This window comes from Emys orbicularis, chromosome 4, assembly GCF_028017835.1.
Source record: "Emys orbicularis isolate rEmyOrb1 chromosome 4, rEmyOrb1.hap1, whole genome shotgun sequence".
NCBI lineage: Eukaryota > Metazoa > Chordata > Testudines > Emydidae > Emys > Emys orbicularis.
In genome coordinates, this window is record NC_088686.1 from 125,460,161 (window position 1) to 125,480,787 (window position 20,627).

At 48.5% G+C, this 20,627-nt stretch overlaps 1 protein-coding gene across 1 annotated transcript; it reads right to left on the minus strand.

Annotated features, from left to right (window-relative positions):
* Positions 1–418: 418 nt before the first annotated feature.
* Positions 419–13,316, minus strand: LOC135878423 (membrane-spanning 4-domains subfamily A member 4D-like). Its single transcript, XM_065404092.1, has 8 exons — positions 13,252–13,316; positions 4,257–4,380; positions 3,847–3,957; positions 3,500–3,556; positions 2,681–2,836; positions 2,162–2,284; positions 1,404–1,486; positions 419–640 (listed from the first exon to the last, which is right to left on the minus strand). Exons 1-8 carry the CDS (start codon positions 13,290–13,292, stop codon positions 583–585), a joined length of 753 nt encoding a protein of 250 aa, XP_065260164.1. The 5' UTR covers positions 13,293–13,316; the 3' UTR covers positions 419–582.
* Positions 13,317–20,627: the final 7,311 nt, after the last annotated feature.

Sequence of the window (20,627 nt, forward strand, 5' to 3'; positions counted from 1 at the left end):
GGCCTCTGTTTTCCTCCAGGCCTTCAGCTGATCCACCCAGCCTCCAACACCTTCCAGGCTGAGGTGAAGTTGCCCGCTAGCTAGGTCACATCAATGTTCCACCGCTTCCAGGGCAACCAAAGTCCAAACTGAACACAAAGAAACAAAATCTCTTCCCTTCCCACAGGGAGCCTGCAATAGGCAGCAGTCTCCCCCTCTTCCTGGCCTCCACCAGCCTTCTCTCTCTCAGTGAGCACTCCAGATCTCCTCTCCTACCCAACCAGGCAGCAACGGAGCTGGGTTCTCCTCAAAGCCTGACACCTACTCAGATGTCATAGGGCAGGGCTGACTGGGCTCCCATTAATCCTTTCCTAACTCCTGTGGGGTCTGTAAACCTCATCTCAGAGACGAACAAACCAACCAAACCATGAGCAAAGTGAAACTGGATTGTTTGTTTATTTTTTGAAGAAGGGGGTGTTCTACACGTTAAGAAACTATCCTGCGGGGAATGGCAGCACACCTCAATCAGCCGCAAAGCCATTCCTTTGGAGCAATAACGCATGTCATGATCCGTGCCTGCAGCTTCGCTGATAGACCCACCAATTAAAGCAGGAGGAGATGCCCCCGGTAGACTTCTTGTGGAAGATCAAATACCAGGGCTCTGTAATCGAGCAGAGAAAGGCATAACGAGAACCGATGGCTATAAGCTGAAGCCAGACAAATTAAATTAGAAATTAGGCACAAATTTCTAATGGTGCACATGATTAACAGACTACCAAGGGAAGTGATGGATTCTCCATTTCTTGGTAGCTTCAGATCAAGACTGATGCCTTTGTGGAAGAGGCTTCAGCTGAATACAAGTTATCAGGCTCAGTGCAGGAGTAACTGAGTGACATGCACTGACCTGTGTTACACAGAAGGTCAGAGTAGATGATTTAACGGTGCCTTCTGGCCTTAGAATCTATGGCTCCATGAATCAGAGAGTTCCAGGTTTCAGGGAGATGCCTTCACATAACAATTACACATAATGGATGAAGCTGGGTTCAGAGCTTGGTTGAGGGAATCCATAATCTGTGCCAGGCTCTGCGCCTCTCTCTAGCCCACTTCCTGTTAGCTAGTTGCAGGGCCCATCAGATGGTGCTATGCCATCCTCTCCCCATCCAGGATTTTGCAGGACAGGCCCTTGGCTTGCAGGACATTAACAGATTTTGGGGGGCGCTTGCACCGTGGCGCAATGGTGCGGTAGCCCAGCAGGGGGCATGTGAGCAGCAACAACACACAACCGCAGTTAGCAGGGGCTTTTCCACGAGGGGGGATGATGGAGGGAAGGCAGAGAGGGTGAAACAGAAACACCTCTCGCTGAGGGACATGGGGTAGCTGCTTGCTGAGGGGGGCTGTCGGTCTCTCCACCAGGGGACACTCACGCCGCGGGTCCCTCTGACACCACAGGCTCGGGCTCCGCGGCGGCCTCGTGGGAAGCGGGCGGATTCGTCAGGGCGGCGACCGGCTGGGAGTGAAACAAAAAGTCATGGAGTGAGCGTGATGGCTCAGGAGGGGTAGCCCTGGCCGATCACCCCCCAGGCATGGGCAGCTGCTCCCTGGCCTGTCTGTTCATTGCTTTACTATCTCCCTGCCCTTATCTAGGCACAGACGTAAACACTTCATAGACACCCCATGGAGCATCTGCTCCCATCTGCCTCTCAGGCCTGGTCTACACTAACCCCCAAATTCGAACTAAGGTACGCAACTTCAGCTACGTGAATAACGTAGCTGAAGTCGACATACCTTAGTTCGAACTTACCGCGGTTCAGACGCGGTCCACACGCGGCAGGCAGGCTCCCCGTCGACTCCGCGGTACTCCTCTCGCCGAGCTGGAGTACCGCAGTCGACGGCGAGCGCTTCCGGGATCGATATATCGTGTCCAGACCAGACGCGATAAATCGAACCCGGAAGTTCGATTGCCAGCTGTCGAACTACCGCGGTAGTGTAGACCTGGCCTCAGTCTTACCCCTTTGCTCCCCTTTCTTCTCTACTCAGCCACTCTCTGCCTGTCTCCCACGCTCTTGCCATCTCTGCTAATCCTCCCAAGGTCCATCCCTAGTTTCCTTCCATTCCTTTCCCCCCAGCTCTCTGTATTAACCCCACTCCTCCCAACATCTCCCAGTAGCAGCGGGGTAGTTACCACATCATCAGCAGAGTTCTGGCGACACACCGCTTTGCATCCGAAGGCTGCCAGGGCAATGGAAACGAAGAACCCCAGTGAGGTTAAGATCAGGATGATGGCCCGCATGCCCGTGCAATAGTGCTGGGAAACAGAGCAGGAGATGGAGAATCACAGACAGGCCCCTGGACTCAGCACGGATCAGAGGAACTAACGACCGGACAGCCCTGTTTGTTCCCGTTGTCCATCCCTTGGTGGGAATGGGAAGGAGTGTTCCCTGCAGTCTATTCTCACGTCCTGTCCAGTTCCACTGAGTCAAGCTCCAGGAAGCCATCAACAGGAGGAGGAATTCCAGGAATTAATGAATCCCCCACCTACCCCAGGAGACAGTTCCCGGGGGGACAGAGAAATGAAGCCCAGGCCTGAGTTCCTCAGGAGATATATCTCCAACTCCCATCCCTGCTTTCCCCTACCCCGATCTCAGCCCGCTGGCTGCCCCAACATTGCTCTTCTATAGCTCTCCATGGAGAAGGCACCCACCGAGATCTGGTACAGCCGCCTGCAGTGCAACCTGTTGCTGGAAGGACACCGGATGTACCGGTTACGGGGATCGTACACCAAGTCCACAAGGTAGAATAAGTTGATCACGCCCACCACCACCGTGCAGATGATGTAAATGACCAGGCAGGCTTTCACCTGGAAGATGAAGGGATAAGGTTGTCGCTGCTAGAAGCACCAGGATGCTGAAGAGTACGAATGGGAGACTGCCAATGCTCCTGAACAGATAACGGCTGTAGCCCTAAACTCCATCTTGCTCCCCTAGAGTCCTTCCAGTGTACAGAGGGGAGCTGCCCCGTCAAGAGATCACCTCCTAGCAGAGCCCCTCTCTGGATCCATCTCACACTAACATATGGGCTCGGCCTCCTGTCCTGACTTGCCCTTCCCTCCCAACTAGCTCTGCCTTGCCTCTCCTTAGGACTGGACCAGGATCACCCCTTTCTTCCCCAGGGCTGCCCCGTCCTGGCTCTGTCCCTTCGATCTGCCTATGGCTCCAGCTCCCCTTCGTGCAGCTGGGCCTTGGGTACACAGCTGCCCTTCAGAGCACCACTACCAATGGAGTTCACTTCAGCCACTGCTCCAGGCCCATCCCTCACCAGTGGCTTCCTCCTCTTCTCCCCACCTCACCCTCTGACAGAATTCCCCAGTGCAAGGCAGAGATACCACGGGCCTCACAGCCCCAACTGGCCCAGAGGGTACAGTCCCTCTTAGGAGGGTCACTTGTCTGGGGAGAGGAATGAGGAGGGATGTGACTGAGCCCTGATGCAGCCCTGGGCCAGGCTTTATCAAGAGATTACTCACCAGGGCCAGGCTGTGTGTTGTGTCTGCAGCCAGAGTGATGATTCCAGCCAAGAGCAACTGGAGAGGAAGAGAGAATGAGCGAAAGTAATCAGGGGTATCAGCAGAGCTGGGGTGGGGAGGGATATCAGGAGGCTGCAGGTTAGGGTTAAGGGGTATTGGCAGAACTGGGTGGGGGGGGAACCCGAGGCTGGGATAGCAAGAAGGCTGTGGGTTGGGATTGGGGGACATCAGTCGGGCTGGGGGTAGGGAGGGAACCCAGTGGTGAGATAGCAGGGGGCTGGGGGTCGGGACTGAGAAGCACCGGCACAGCTGGGCATGGAGGCTCAGGAAATGGGTCGGTCACTCACCAGCACTGCTGAGTAAAAGTGGACGTGCAGCTCATCCCTATAGACGCAGGGGGAAATGGCCAAGAGGACACCAAAGGCCACCTGCAGCAGCCCCACCAACAGCAAGAGGGCCTGCAAACGGGAAACAAACCCGCCATCAGCATGCAGCTCTGGGCAGGGGCAGGACAGCCAGCAGGGGGCAGAGACAGGCGCCGTGTCCAGTCACCGGCTAACAGGCACCAGGGCCTGTCTGATAAGAGGATCCCAAAGACCCCAGGTGCTGTGCAGGGCCGGCAGAGGGGGTGAGGCCGGAGCAAAAAGGGGATGAGCTGTGAGATGGGGCAACAGCTTTGTGTGTGTGTGTGTGCACGCGTGCAAGAGAGAGAGAGAGACTCTCCAGCCTTCGGCCACCCTCCACACACGCTGCTCACCCCTAAGACTCTGGGCTGCCCCTGGAGGAACCGCTGCATCAGGGGTCCTGCTTCCGACATGGCAGAACCCAGCGTCTTGATATAGAACGAACTTCTCACAGGCTCTGGAGCGGGAAAGACAGCCCTGTGGGTGCAAGAGGGACTGGGTCATGGGGTGCACTGTAATGCTAAACTGCATTATACCGTTCAGATGCTAGGTGCCGCCGTGTGGAATATACCTTAGTTAAGCTCACAACAGCCATTCCTGGCAGTGAACTAAAGGATCTTATAGCAAACACATGTCTCCAGAAGAAAGGCTCTGCTGCCAGTCCATTATGTGGTACAAGAGCCTGACTTGCTAATAGCAACTCAGCAGCCTAACATGCACAAAATGTACACAGGGCATGTAATGCTAGCAGGGACTTTGGAGTAACCAGTTACCCATAGTGTTGTATGGGGGAAATCATTATGTAGTGAGCCTCATCATCTTGTACTTAGAGCCGAGCCAGCAATGCTTATCTGTACATTTCTCAGCCACAAACTCAGGAAAGTGTTTACTGTTACAGTAACTCCCCACTTAACGTCCTCTCACTTAATGTTGTTTCGAACTTACATCCCTGCTCAATTACAGAACATGCTCCATTTAAAGTTGTGCAGTGCTTCGCTATAATGTCGTTTGGCTGCCTGCTTTGTCCACAGCTGGCAGCCCACCTATCAGCTCCCCTACGCCCCCACCCCACAGCGCCTCCCGCCCACCGGCAGACCCCACGGATCAGAGCCTTCCCCCTCCTCCCCCCTCCTCCTGCCCACGGCAATCAGCTGGCTTGCGGCGTTCAGGAGGGAGGGGGGAGGAGCGAGGACATGGTGCTCAGGCTCCCCCTCCCTCCCCTGCCTCCTGAACACCGCAAGCCAGCTGATTGCCGCAGGCAGGAGGGAGGGGGGAGGAGGGAGGACGCGGCGCACCTCCTGCCCACGGCAATCAGCTGGCTTGCGACGTTCAGGGGGCAGGAGGGAGGGGGGAGGAGCGAGGACTCGACGCACAGGCTCCCCCTCCCTCTCCTGCCTCCCGAATGCCGCAAACCAGCTGATTGCCGCAGGCAGGAGGCAGGGGAGGGAGGGGGGAGCCTGCGCGCCGAGTTCTCGCTCCTCCCCCCTCCCTCCTGCCCCCTGAATGTCGCAAGCCAGCTGATTGCCGCGGGCAGGAGGTGCGCCGCGTCCTCCCTCCTGCCCATGGCAATCAGCTGGCTTGCGGTGTTCAGGAGGCAGGGGAGGGAGGGGGAGCCTGCGCGCCATGTCCTTGCTCCTCCCCCCTTCCTCCTGAATGCTGCAATCTAGCTGATTGCTGCGGGCAGAAGGCAGGGGAGGGAGGGGGAGGAGCAAGGACGCGGCGTGTGGAGTAAAGCGGGGGAGAAGAGGCGGATTAAGGGTGGGGGCTTGGGGGAAGGGGTGGAGTGGACGGGCCGAGGGTTGAGCCCCCTGCCTCTGGTGCTTGCAGAGTAGGGGAAGCTGCTGCTGCGCAACATGATTCTCCTAGCCTAAAGCACCTTCAGCCTCCTTGCCTCCCTCATTGTCTTCAATGCCAGTTGTTATACCAATAAAAACTAGCAGGATCTTATTAAAGGGGACAAGATAAAGATGCCACATTTATTATTAATCTGTAACTATTAGCAAATACCTTAATGCTTATACACATACACTCTCACACACACACACACACACACACACCAAAATGTTCTGCAGCTGCTGGATAGTTACCGGTCCTGATTGTAGTTTGAGTTCGCAGCTTGGGATCGGAGCTCGTGGCAGCTAACTGGCCAGGAAAGCTGAGCACGAGGAGGAGCCGGGTCTCTGTCGGGCGCGCACCGATGCTCCTTGATGTTGATAGCAGAACGTTACCCAAAGTCTCTCATCTCACCCTTCCTTTTTTATAGGCTTTTAGTTTGGATCCAAAGTCTCTAGGTCTTGCTGTGTCACGCCGCCTCTGGGTTTGGTGCTTGATCACCCGTTAATTGCAGGTGTGACTGTCAGCCTGGGACCTGGCTTTGATCTTCCTTCTGTTGTTTTTTTCTTTTTAGGGTGGATGCTTCTTGCTTGAGTTAGGGCTGTTGTCTAGTTCTTCAGCCGTTGGTATTTGAACTTTATCTTATCAGGACGTGCTGGTGCTGGAGGTTGATTCTATCACCCATACATACCTCATTCACACATCTCAACTAGACTAATAAAATTACAGTATGGCTTGCAAAAATGGAGGCTGCAGCACAAGCCTTCTACAAAATGGAGTCAGCATTTTAAAATGGGTTTTGAATTACAATATTGCACAGAAGTTACAATGTTACAATGTAGGCAAAATGGCAAGTGTAATGAAATGGTGAACAGAAGTTACAATGGTACAGTAAATAACTAAAAACAATTTCATTCACATTGGTTCTACACAGTGCCTGTGTGGGGTAAGGCAGGGGCACCTCCCAACTATAGTACTGTACTGTATGGCAAAAAAAAAAAAAAAAATTCCCTGGAACCTAGCCCCCCCATTTACATTCATTCTTATGGGGAAATTGGATTCGCTTAATATCATTTCACTTAAAGTTGCATTTTTCAGGAACATAACTACAATGTTAAGTGAGGAGTTACTGTACTTAAAAAGTCTCTGGTATCTTTTCTGGTGGTATAATAGCAAGTTGGCAACAGCTATTACACGGTGTCAGAACAAAACTGAAAGTAAGACTAGAAGAGAATGAATCTGGAAAACAATGGACCAATTAAAGCTTCCAGGAAAGTTTTCATTTGAAGGAAATGCAGCAGAAAACTGGGGAAAATGGAAGCAAAGACGGCACTGAGAGAGGCAGAGACAAAAAAGACAAGTGGCTGCAAACAGCTTTAATTCTTCATGTGGCAGGTGAAGAAATGAGCGAAGTATTTAACACTTCTTTATTTGATGATACAGCAGCAGGGCCGGCTCTACTGTTTTTGCCGCCCCAAGCAGCACGCTGAATTGCCGCCGAGGATGGCGGGGGCAGTCCGTGTGCTGTTAGGGCGGCACATGCATTTCCGCGACGGCGGCAATTCGGTGGCAGCTTCAGTCTTCAGCCGGAAGACAGAAGCCGCCAAATTGCCGCCGCGGGCAGCTGAACATAGAAGCTGCCGCTGAATTGCTGCCACCGCGGAAACGGGTGGGCCACCCTAACGGCACACGGACTGCCCCTGCCATCCATGGCGGCAATTCGGCGTGCTGCTTCGGGCGGCAAAAACACACGGACTGCCACCCCCTGCAGATTGCTGCCCCAAGCACCTGCTTGGAATGCTGGTGCCTGGAGCCGGCCCTGTACCGCAGATAAAAAGATATACAGGTCTTAAAGAGTAAGTTTGAGGCCCACTGTCCACTGCCAAGAAATATCCAATATGAGACTGGAACAGTTTTCACTTGAAGTCAGACAGATGGGGAAAATATAGACCAGCATGCTACTGATGGAAAACTGGCAGCACAATCCTCCAAATGTGGAGAACTGTGTGACTTGCTCAGTAGAGACCCCATTGTGTGTGATATTGTGTCTGATTCTGTGTGAGCGAGTTTAACCCTTGAATGTGCTGTGGATGTATGACATGCAGATGAAAAGGCTGCAATCACAAGTGTCTTGAGGCCATTTTCAGAAAACCTTTTCATAGTGTAAGCAGAGTCAGGATAAGCTCTAGGCTGACATCTGGTGGTGAATTATGGTGAGGGTGGAAAAGAACTTCAGGGGCTGATCTTGTTTGCATAGGCACACCCACCCGCCTAGCCTGGGACAACAACAACTGAAAGTGATTACTTTGGCTGGTGTGGGATCCCTTCTCTGTTATTGGGGCAGGAAGAATAAAGTGTTGTTACCCTGATTCTGTGAATCAAGGCCAGTGGAACTGTTGTATGACAGAGGGACTCACCAGTAACTAAGTAGCACTTGGTAGACAAGGGGCATGGGTTACAAAACCCAGTGAATTGAGAGAGGTTGGGGACATGTATGTGATGGTATGGGACCCTTTTGAGGGTCTGGAACACCAATTCCCTTTGCCTCCTCACTGTTGAATAGCAGAGCTAAGTTTGCTTCCATTTGGAGTCTAGCTAGAAGTTGCTGAACTGAATTCACTTTGGGCCAATGGTGCACTAGGACTCCTCTACTATGAGCTGAAATCACTAAAAGAGCTAAAATTGCTCAGCTGAGCTCACTGAGTGCTGTGTTAACCAGTGGGGGAACCTGAAAATATATTGCTAAGCAGCTGGCAGAGCCGAGCAGTTTGTGGGACAGTTGGAGCAGCCCATGGAACAGCGAGCGGCGCTGAGCCATTTGTGGGGGCAGCTGGAGTGGTTCATGGGACGGCTGGTGGAGTGGAGCGGCTGGCAGAGCTGAGCAGTTTGTGGGACGGTTGGAGCGGCCCACGGAACGGGGAGCAGAGCGGAGCAGTTTGCGGGGACGGCTGGAGGAGCGGCGTGGCACGGCTGGTAGAGCGGAGCCATTCGTGGTAAAGGCTGCAGCAGAACTCCACGAAGAGGTGGGGCAGTCGGCCTCGGACCACGTAAGGTGCCCCTTAACATCCCATGTGCGCCCCCCCCCCATTTCCGCCCAGGCTAGGGGGGTAAAACTCTGCAGATAAACTTTTGAACTCTGGGGCGGCACTGACCAGGGACAGAGACTTTGGGGTTGTTGGACTTTGGGGTGATTGGACTTAAGAACCTGAGGGGAAAACGACACAGCCAAAACTTACTTGGAGGTGGGTCTTTTGCTCATGGTTTGTGTTATGAATCCTGTTTGTGGTGTTTCCCCAACATGATGCCGCATTGTTTCCCTCCTTTATTAAAAGGCTTTTGCTACACTCAGACTCCGTGCTTGCGAGAGGGGAAGTATTGCCTCCTAGAGGCGCCCGGGGGGTGTTATGTAATTGTCCCAGGTCACTGGGTGGGAGCTCGAGCCGGTTTTGCATTGCGTTATTGAAACGGAACCCCTAGATACTGAACCCGGCCCTTGTTGCTGCCAACTCAGAGGGGCAGAAGGGTTACAATAGTACTCCATCAAGGATTCAAAGGTGGTTGCTAATACTCCAGAAATATCAACTAGAAGTTGGATACAGACCACGGAAAGAATTACTGTAGTAATTGTTGACACTTTATCCAGAGTCTACATGTTGCATGATGAAGGAGTAAGTTCAGAGGAAGCTGATGTTGCACTACATCAGATTAGCTTTCATTTGCCTATTGCCAAACAGAAATTGAAGGAATTCCAAGCAGATACTGCAAATGATGTTGTTCTGCAAACTATTTGGCAAAGAGGGCCAGACAATAGATCTGTAGTACCAGAGGTTATTCGTGCTTATTGGTCATATAGAGAGGAACTAAGTGTGCAAAATGGACTTGTCTTTAAAAGTGACAGAATCATAGTACCGAAAAGTCTCAGAAAAGAGATCTTGGCTATTATTCGTGAGAGTCAACTGGGAGTAGAGCTATGTAAAAGGAGAGCTCAAGATGCTATTTGCGAGGCAGGTGTAGTCAAATTGAGGACACAGTACATGCTTGCAATGCATGTCAAACCTTCAGAAACATAAAATTGAAAGGAACCAATGCTACCACAAGAGGTCCCAAACAGACCTTGGCAGAAACTTGATATGGACCTTGTGAGGCTGGCAGACTTGGTGCCAGCTCATGCCAAGATCCGTAGGCCTCAGATAAACATTGACCAATGCATAGATGGAAACCAGTCTGGCTCACCTGCGTTCTAGTGGCATTAAAATAGATGTTAAGTCTGTAGTGTTTAGACTTTATGAAATGCTTGTAGGATGCTGCATGTGTTAATCTCCCTGATAACATCTGTACCGCATGTGATAAGGTAATAGTAAGTGTTTGCATTGTAAACCCCTGTAACTGTGTAACTCACTGAACAGGAAAGAAGCATTAACTAATGTCAAATGGTACAGACGGTGTTACATCCTGCCCACCAGAAGGCCCATTGAAACCAAATGAGTCAGTGAAACATCAAAGAACAAAGACTTTGTTAATTCCACACCCACACACCCCCGCCAAAAAAAAAGTCCCTATGAAGAGGAGACGTGCGCATGAACTCATCCCATCAGCTTGAACTCTGGGAGGAAGGGAATAAAAATCCCTAACAAGAAGAAAATAGATCTCTCTGTTCCTTGGACTTTGGGAGGGCAAGATTTCTAAGCATGAGCAAGGAATCCCTAGCTGCTTTGCCTGGGTTAGCCCTAAAGGACGTATAGAGATTGCATATTACAGCAGTTGCCTGCCATCATCTTCGGAAACCTAGGACTGTAACTCGTTTGTGTGTATGTGTTTACCTGCTTTAACCTTGTAAATAACTCTAATTTCTTTCTCTTCGTTAATAAATCTTTAGAGAGTTTATTATAGGATTGGCTCCAAGTGTTGTCTTTGGTGTGAGATCCAAAGTGCTATTGACCTGGGGTAAGTGACCAGACCTTTGAGATTAGGAGTAACCTGAATATTGTTGTGATTTTTGGTGCAATGGACCATCTATCACAAAGGAAGGCTTCCCTAGGAGCCAAGGGGTTGCTCATGCTCTTGAGCCACTTCAGGACAGCTTGATGGATCTGTTTGCGTTTCAAGGTGCAGATTATCTTATTCTGGCAGATTATTTAAAATACTCAGAAGTCTGCTTGCTTCAGGACCACCAGTGCATCTGTCATTGATGCTGCATGTCTATATTTACAAGGTATGGCGTCCCTGAAAAACTCATTAGTGACAATGAATCACAATTTTGCTCCAGAGGCTTCAAAACTTTTGTAAAGCAGTGGGACTTTGTTCATAAAACATCTAGTCCATTGTTCCCACAATCGAATGGAATGGCTGAGAGGGCAGTTCAAACTTACAAAGAGTTCTTTAAAAAAAGCTAATGTGGATAACACAGATCTGTATCTTAGCCTGTTGGACTAATACACCTAGGGAGTAAGGGAGATTGAAGATCATCTGCTCAACTCCTTGTGGGAAGACATCTAAGGACCAGATTGCCAACTTCATCAAAGCTGTTGCAACTCCAGGTAATACAAGGAGACATACAAACTAACCTAAAAGTGAGACAAGCAAAGCAGAAATATTTTTTGACAAAGGTGCAAAACCTTTATCACCACTGGAAAAAGGAGAAATGGTTTGTATTTGTGAAAAAAAGAGCACAGAAACCTGCTAAGGCGATTGACCAATACACTGCTCCAAGATCTTATCTTGTTAACACAGAGGAAGGAGATGTCTACAGAAGAAACAGAAATGATTTGATGGGCACTGAAAGAATTGGGCAGGAGGGGAATGAAAATATGGAACAAACAGAAATGGTGTCAACATCCAGCTCAGACATGCAGGCAATACCAGACCAGTCTACTGAGTCTCAAGTGGTCAGTTTGAATATAGAAGAAAAGAAATGGGAGTCTGATAGTCCTGTTACTACTTCTAAAGGCAGAGCAATAAGAAAACCTGCTAGATACACGTATGTCTCCACTGCAATAAAAAAACCCACGGCAACAAGTCTCAGAGCCCAGGTCATCTAACTCAGGCTTGGGGGGTTCAGGCTGAAGGGCTATAAAATTGCAATATAGATGTTGGGGCTCAGGCGAGAGCCAGGGCTCTGAGATCCACCCCTCACGGGGTTTCAGGGCCCAGGCTCCAGCCCATGCCTGAATGTTTACGCTACAATTGTATAGCCCTGCAGACCAAGCCCCATGAGCCCAAGTCAACTGATCTGGGCCAGCCCTGGGTCTTTTATTGCAGTGTAGATGTACCCACAGAGACTAACGAATTCTATTCAAGTTAATTTGAATTTTTTTTTTTTTTTAAAGAGCAGATGTAATGTTAGTAGGAACTTTGGAGTAGGAACCGAGTGTTGTATGGGGGGAATCATTATGCAGTGAGCCTTATGAACAGAAGCACAGGCTTGTGCTTGGAGCCAGGCAGACAAGCCGGCAATACCAATCTGTACAGTTCTCAGCTACAAGTTCAGAGAAGTGTTAACTGTTACTTAAAAGTCTCCAGTGTCTTTTCTTAAGTTATAGTAGCCACTTGGCAACAGCCATTACAGGGTATAAAATATGAGGAGCTAATGGGCTTGTTACTCTAACGGAGAAAGAGAAAAAGAACCAATGCCTGCAAGCTGAAGCCAGACAAACTCGAAGTAGACACAAGGCACACATTTTTAACAGTGCAGGTGATTAACCATTGGAACAAGCTGCCAAGGGAAATGGTGGATTCTCCATCTCTTGATGGCTTCAAATCCAACCTGGAGGCTGTTCTGGAAGAGGCTTCAGCCAAACACAAGTTACTGAGCTCCACACAGGTGTAACTGAGTGACATTCTCTGGCCTGTCCCACACAGGAGGTCAGACCAGATGATCTAACAGTCCCTTCTGGCCTTTAAATCTCAGAATCCATGAAAATGAGATGGGGTCAACCCAGCCAGAAACCTGAGAGTAATTGGAGATCTTATACGACCTCCGTGCAACCCATTTCCTGACAGCATCACTCCCATGTCCTGCTAAAGGAGTTCCATGTCCTGACCCCATTAAGAACCTGTCTCCCTCACCTCTTCTCTCCCATGCTTCCACCCTCTCTATCCCGCTGTATTTTCCCTTTTGAAGTCATCCATTCTCTCTCTTTCAGTCTCTCTGTCCCCAGCCTGTGCAGCCCTCCCTAGAGAAGCACCCCTGGGAGGATCAGCCTGGTCCCTGTGGGGGAAGCCCCAAGGGAGGGGGAACAGGCCTGGTCTCTAGCTAGGAGGCAAGTTGGAAGCAGAGGATAAGGACACAGATAAGGACACAGATTTTGGGTTCCCAGGGTGGGAGACTCCTCTGGCCAGGGGGAATGAGGGGCAGGGGTCCTGTCCTGCCCCAGAGGGTCCTTCACCCCGCTCAGGCCAGCCACCTCTCCCTCAAGTGATCCAGCCCCAAACCCCTCATCCCATCCACTGTCCTCATCATTGTCCCCTCACCCACTCAGCCCTGCCTGGGACCTGCATCTCCCACCCAGTGCTCACCTGTGTTGCTCTATCCCAGCACAGGGGTGGGCTCTCGGCATGAGTGCTGTGCACCAGCTCCGCGCCTGTTTCTCCTGCCACTCGCCTGCCAGACCAATCCGATCCTCCTTGTTACATCACAGCCAGAACACCCCTTCCAGGAAATGTCCCAACCTCCCACAGGGCTGCCGGATGCTTACCGCAAACAAGGGACTTTCAACATCAGGCTTGGTCTGCTTCCCCACCCCCATCCTCGCTCAGGGATCTGTAGATACTTAGCACATCTGTCCCCCCAGGAGTCATGAGAGTGACCCATCCACAGGCCCCATCTGGCCCATTCCTCCTTCAGGAGACTTCCTCCAGCCTTAGACCCAATACAGGGGCAGCTTTCCCGGTCCTGGAAAGAAGAATTAGGTGCAATATTTGGCTTGAACCTTTTTCTGGTGAAAAATGCAGATTCAGATCAACTGAAACATTTTGTGAATTTGTGTTGAATTCTCCAAATCAGAGAGGGAAAAAAACCCTAAAACTTTCTAAACAAAAATTGAAAAGTTTCAACTCAACATTTTCAAAACCAAACTTTTTGATTCAACACACCTTTTCTGATAACTTAACTGATCTCCTTTTTAAAAAATTAGGAAACTCTTAAAAAATAATAGCTCAAAGATGAAACAACATTGGTTATATGAAACCTTCCATTCAACTCTAAATGATATTTTTCCTGACTTTGTGGTTTGCCAAAAATGTTGAAATTATTTTTGTTGTGGTTCAATCCAAAGTGAATCCCCCCACCCCAACATTTTGGTACAGCCAGTGAACCAAAAAAAAAAAAGGATTATTCACAGGGCTCTACTGGAAAGCCATTTCCAGCCACAGATTTTGTAGGGGTGTAACCCCCACTCTCCAAAAGCACACGTGCCTGCCACATGCTCCCACTGATGGGTTAGGCTTTAATCTCACTCCTGCCGTGTGAGGCCTATTGGGTTCTGCATCATCACTAGGATCGGTAAGTGGCCATCACATGGCTAGAGTGGGCCATCCCCAGGATCCATAACACACAGCATTTGGCTTTCACTGGTAACTCTCTTCTTGTGATAGGGTTCATTGAGAACCTCTGAAACCTTGCAACTCTGAGGGCTCAGTCAGTCTGGTCCCTGGCTCACGGCTTATTCCTGTTCTCAGTTCATTTCATAATAGATGTAAACATTTCTCCCTAGTGCTGCAAAATGCTCCTTTCCTTCCCTCCCCTCTTGCTTGTCTTGGCTACAAGAAGTGTAGCTCATACCTGCTACGCTCTCTTTGTGGGCTAATTGTGTGATTCTAACCAACCCCTCCCTATCAATGCCTCCTGGGGTGATATATTCTTTCATCAATGCCATTTATTGGGCCCCCGCCCCCGCCCTGTAATGACCCACAGCTGTGCCACTCAAGTTTATTGTGTGTGCTGGTTGTGTTGATTTGTTTGCGGGTTGTGTTGTGCTAGAAAATTTGTGCTGATTTGTGCGGGTGATGAACGATGGGGGTGTGCTACAGTGAGAGGCTTTACGTGTTTCGGGTTATTGCGTGTGCTAGTTGTGTTGTTGTATGGATGTTTTTGAAGAACTGTGCAGCTGGGCCAAGTAAGCCACCATCTATGCAACCAATGAAATTGTTGTATGCAAATTATCTGTAGAATAAGATTGGTGATTGGTTGAGTTACCTCTGATATCACAGTGGTCTAGGACTCTTGGTATGGCATAGATACAGCTGTTGTTATGTATATATTATTCTATTATCCCCTTGAATAAATCTATTGAATCTATTTTAGGGGTTTATTCTGCCGCCCATCATTGTGGCATCTGAGTACTGTCCACATGAAATAAATAATAAAATCCCTAGCAGATTTCCTGGGGTCACTGGCACTTTTCTATTTTTAGGGTTAAAAACTCTGCTTGGGACAGGGTTTTATTGTTTAGTGGGAGAGGGGCTGGAAAGAAAAGGGAGTGTTTGTGTTGGGACCATCACTCAGGGTGGAACGGCTTCCCCAAAGAGGAATGTTTTGCAACATTTCCCAAAGAGTCAGACTCCGGCTTAGCTTGATCTCATCTGGCTAATAGTTCCGTAGCCAGATCCCCTCGACTGACAACAGCTGTCACAGGCTGCTCCCTGGGCTATGAGATCTGCATTGTACTGCTACCACACTCCCTTTTTTGGCCAGTTCTAGCCCCCCTGCAAAAAACCATCACGTTTTCTAGCCATGATGTTATTCAGTGCCACTAATTCCCCAGGAGGATTCCATTATCCTCTACAATAGAGCTATCTTAAAGTTTTATGCTACCACTCATCACCCTGGTATCTGGTTACTTTCCATGTAAAATTGATTGCAATAGAGAAACAGAGTTTGGCACCTCTCCCTTGAGAGGGTCCAAACTCTGCTTTGGGTAGGGGAGTTTTGATTGTTGGACAAGCATCATTCTTATGGCGGTGTAGAAGACTTGACTCACAGCAGGTGCACCCCCTCATGGGTGGGCATGGTGTAGCAGCTCTTTTGTTTCTAGCATCCCATGTCCATGGTTGCTCCAGTTCCACTGTGGTCCATATCTTCTCACAACTCAATCAGGCTACATTTTAGTTCCACCGCTTTTTGGGTAACAGAAAGTTTAACAAATAATATTCCCACTCCTTGTGTTTGCTGTGGGCCCCATGGTCCTTATGTCAGAGCTCTCAAAAGTCCTTACCCTCTAATGTCAGGGAATGTCACACAATCTTTATCCTATAACCCACCCGCCCGCCCAAGGTCTGCTCCTTCAGCCTCCTTGCTGCTACCTGCCTGGAGTTCTTCCTACAACAGCCTCTTTTCCAGGCCTTCTCCTCCCCCTCTTGAAGTTCACCCTTCTCTCAGGACCCTCCCCCACCAAAATCCCAAACTGAAGTACAAATGTAAACCTGCTTCTGCCCTCCCTAGGCTTGACCTCATGTCCCTTCCTCTGTTGAAACGCCCCAGGGTTCTCTCCCTGGAAGTTCAAAGCCTGCCCTATTATCAGGGCTCACCACCACAGCCTGCTTCTGCTAGCCTCCTACCAGACTTCTCTAACTCAGAAAAGGATCCCAGTGCTGTCTCACTCTCCCCCTGGGCTTCCCCCTTGACCCTCCTGATCTCCCTAGTTACCCATCCCCAGAGAGGGACTGTACCATTCTTTCCCTCTGCCCCAGCAGCCTCCGCCTAATCCGTGCTTCCTTTCTTTATAGTCACCTAGGGGTGACCAGACAGCAAGTGTGAAAAATTGGGACAGGGGTGGGGGGTAATAGGAGCCTATATAAGACAAAGACCCAAAAATCGGGACTGTCCCTAGAAAATCAGGACAACTGGTCACACTATAGTCACCACTTTGCAGCTTCTTCTCCAGCTGGGCATCATTTTTAATTAGGCCTGCAGGGGCAGCCAGATGAGTTAATTGGCCTCATGCCAATTAACCCTTTCAAAGCCAGGATGGGGTATATAAATTATCCCTTCCCAGCTGGAAAAGCTTTTCTGAGGAGGAAGGTTTTGCAGTGATCCCCTGTGGGAGTTGGTTCTGTAGCCAGACCTCCCCTCCCCCAAACAGAGCATGCTTTATATCCAGCTCTCCTTGTCTTGGTGCGAGCCTGCCTCCCCATGGCACAGAGCTGTATGGAGGAGCTACACCAGATAGGCTCCCAGCCCCTGCGAGGGGGAAGATCAGGGGAGAGGCAGGCATGTGGCCAGAGTGCACCACCTGATGGATATTCTCAGCTGCCTCGGGCCATGGAAGCAAAGCATAAGTTCAGGAACCTCAGAGCTGCCCTAACGTACACTGGGTACTAAGCAGGGCCCTATATAGCCTCAGAATGATCCAGGGAAAGCAATGATCACTGATGTTTTCATCCTTTGACCACAAGGGGCAGGGTAAAATCTAGGCCAACGTTGCTCATGCCCATTTCTTTTGCAAAGAGTCTGAGAGATGGATCCTGATTGTCATAGTGTCCACAATAACTGTGGTGGCTGCATGCCAGTCGCAGAATACTGCTGTCTGTCCGTGTCATTTCCTGTCTTGCTGACTGCAGCTTCATGCACGTGAAGAAAGATGAGAGATTCTGAATTCTCTTCTCATTAAAGAAGTATATCAGGGTAGCAGCCACATACCTTACTCAGAGTCAGTTCTGTAGTGCTAGGTGGCAGACAGGTACAGATAAAGAGACAATGCATGCCTGGGGAGCTTGCAGTCTAAAACTCTGGCACTTCCTGACTGAATGCAAAACTCAGCATCTGTAACACTGGTCTACAATTTTTGAGAAGTCGTCTGCTTCAGAGATAAAATGTGCTATTTATTATGTATTTTGATGTGCTGAATTCAAATATGACAATTAAAACAACTGATTGGCTACTGTTTCTAAGATATTTAAGTTTTTACATTTTATGTCTATGTATATTGTGTAGATAGTAGAGTTTTAATCATAAATTGTAAACCTAGGTCTTTTCATGTGTTTATGGTTGCTTTACATGATAATATTTCACCTGTCCTGTTTATGTAACACTTTAAAAATCAGCAAAAAGGTTATATAAATAAAATTTATTATGAAACAAAAGGCAAAAAACTATTATATACATAGTTTAGTCCTATTCAGTGTCTACTCAGCGCTTCTTGGCTTGTCTCTTGTATTCATTAAATGGAGCATCTCTTGTCACTGTCCAGCAATAGTCTGCAAGCATTGATGGGCTCCATTTGCCCTGATAGCGTTTCTCCATTGTTGCAATGTCCTGGTGAAATGGCTCGCCGTGCTCGTCGCTCACTGCTCCACAGTTCGGTGGAAAAAAATCTAGATGAGAGTGCAAAAAATGTATCTTTAGTGACATGTTGCAACCAAGGCTTTTGTATGCCTTGAGGAGGTTTTCCACCAACAACCTATAGTTGTCTGCCCTGTTGTTTCCGAGAAAATTTATTGCCACTAACTGGAAGGCTTTCCATGCCGTCTTTTCCTTGCCTCGCAGTGCACGGTCAAATGCATCATCTCGAAGAAGTTCACGAATCTGAGGACCAACAAAGACACCTTCCTTTATCTTAGCTTCACTTAACCTTGGAAATTTTCCACGGAGGTACTTGAAAGCTGCTTGTGTTTTGTCAATGGCCTTGACAAAGTTCTGCATCAGACCCGGCTTGATGTGTAAGGTTGGTAACAAAATCTTCCTTGATTCAACAAGTGGTGGATGCTGAACACTTTTCCTCCCAGGCTCCAATGACTGTTGGAGTGGCCAATCTTTCTTGATGTAGTGGGAATCTCTTGCACGACTATCCCATTCGCAGAGAAAACAGCAGTACTTTGTGTATCCAGTCTGCAGACCAAGCAAGAGAGCAACAACCTTCAAATCGCCAGAAAGCTGCCACTGATGTTGGTCATAGTTTATGCACCTCAAAAGTTGTTTCATGTTGTCATAGGTTTCCTTCATATGGACTGCATGACCAACTGGAATTGATGGCAAAACATTGCCATTCTGCAGTAAAACAGCTTTAAGACTCGTCTTCGATGAATCAATGAACAGTCTCCACTCATCTGGATCGTGAACGATGTTGAGGGCTGCCATCACACCATCGATGTTGTTGCAGGATACAAGATCACCTTCCATGAAGAAGAATGGGACAAGATCCTTTTGACGGTCACGGAACATGGAAACCCTAACATCACCTGCCAGGAGATTCCACTGCTGTAGTCTGGAGCCCAACAGCTCTGCCTTACTCTTGGGTAGTTCCAAATCCCTGACAAGGTCATTCAGTTCACCTTGTGTTATGAGGTGTGGTTCAGAGGAGGAGGATGGGAGAAAATGTGGGTCCTGTGACATTGATGGTTCAGGACCAGAAGTTTCATCCTCTTCCTCTTCCTCGTCTGACTCAAGTGAGAATGATTCTGGTGCATCAGGAACCGGCAGTCCTTCTCCGTGGGGTACTGGGCGTATAGCTGATGGAATGTTTGGATAATGCACAGTTCACTTTTTCTTCTTTGACACACCTTTCCCAACTGGAGGCACCATGCAGAAGTAACAATTGCTGGTATGATCTGTTGGCTCTCTCCAAATCATTGGCACTGCAAAAGGCATAGATTTCCTTTTCCTGTTCAACCACTGGCGAAGATTTGTTGCACAAGTGTTGCAGCAGATGTGTGGGGCCCACCTCTTGTCCTGATCTCCAATTTTGCAGCCAAAATAAAGGTGATAGGCTTTCTTAACCATAGTGGTTATACTGCGCTTTTGTGATGCAAAAGTCACTTCACCACAAACATAGCAGAAGTTATCTGCACTGTTCACACAAGTACGAAGCATCTCTGCTCACTTTGGCTAAACAGAAATGTGTCCCTTTGCAAAATCAAACACTGACAAATAAGAGAGCACGACACTGTATGATTTCTAGAGCTGATATAGGGCAATTTGTTCAGCAGAGTGATGTAAGCTTCGTTATGATTGCATCATCCATGACTTCTAGGAATAACATGATGCAATTCATATCATGGATGACGCAATACCAGCTTCAGATTGCATCATTCATTGTTTTGCCTAAAAAGCAAGTACTGTCCAAACCCAGTCATAGATTTATTCATAGATCCAGTCAAAGATGTATTTTAGTCATTTCTGGTTTAAATTGAGATCCCTTCCCTTTATAACTCACTTATCCTCCGCCATTCCCAAGTCAAGGGTCGTATATACTGACCCAATAGCATATCTTGAAAACTAGAGCCAATCAACAATTTTAAGCATCATTTTCGTTCTCAGTGACCCAGAATTAGTAAAGTTTGACTACATTTATTTCAGAAGCATTTTGGCTGTAGAGCAGTATAATATGCCATTGGTACAGATGCATAATTTTACCATGACAAGATAGTATCAGTCACAGCACAGTCTCGGTTTAAAAAAAAAGCATTAAATACTGTGCTCATGCAACAAAAAAATAAGGTCAGCTTCCACGCATTAACAGTTGGTTAGTTTGCTTTGATCTAGTCCTCTTAGAAACAGGACTAAATCAAAGTGAACTAACAACCTGCTAATGCACAGCCACAGGGTCCTTATCAATGGCAAAATTTATGGGTTCTGTGACAGGGGTAACCACAATGACAGGATTCTATCCTTCACCATTGGCTTTCCATATGAAAGGTATATATTACAGCTGGTTAGGAATTTTCAAGGGGGTTTTTGACAGAAAACAGTTTCTACAAAATCTAAATTATCTGTGGAAAAATTTTGATTTCTGCTGAATTTTTTCAGTTCTGTCAGAAAAATCAAAATGAAACATTTAATTTTGGACCATTTCAACCCTAATCAACACATTTCAGGTCGTTGAACTGAAGCAAAGTTTTGTTTTGTGATAGTTTGACATTAAATTAGGTCTGCCTATGGCACTACAGTGCCTCATTCT

Bases quoted from the DNA above. Each gene is read 5' to 3' on its own strand.
- LOC135878423 (XM_065404092.1), bottom strand. From the start codon at position 13,292: ATGCCGAGAGCCCACCCCTGTGCTGGGATAGAGCAACACAG. The intron at 3,557-3,846 runs GTGAGTGACCGA...CTTCCTCTCCAG, and splicing joins ACTTTTACTCAGCAGTGCTG to TTGCTCTTGGCTGGAATCAT. The intron at 1,487-2,161 runs GTAACTACCCCG...TTTCACTCCCAG, and splicing joins AGAACTCTGCTGATGATGTG to CCGGTCGCCGCCCTGACGAA.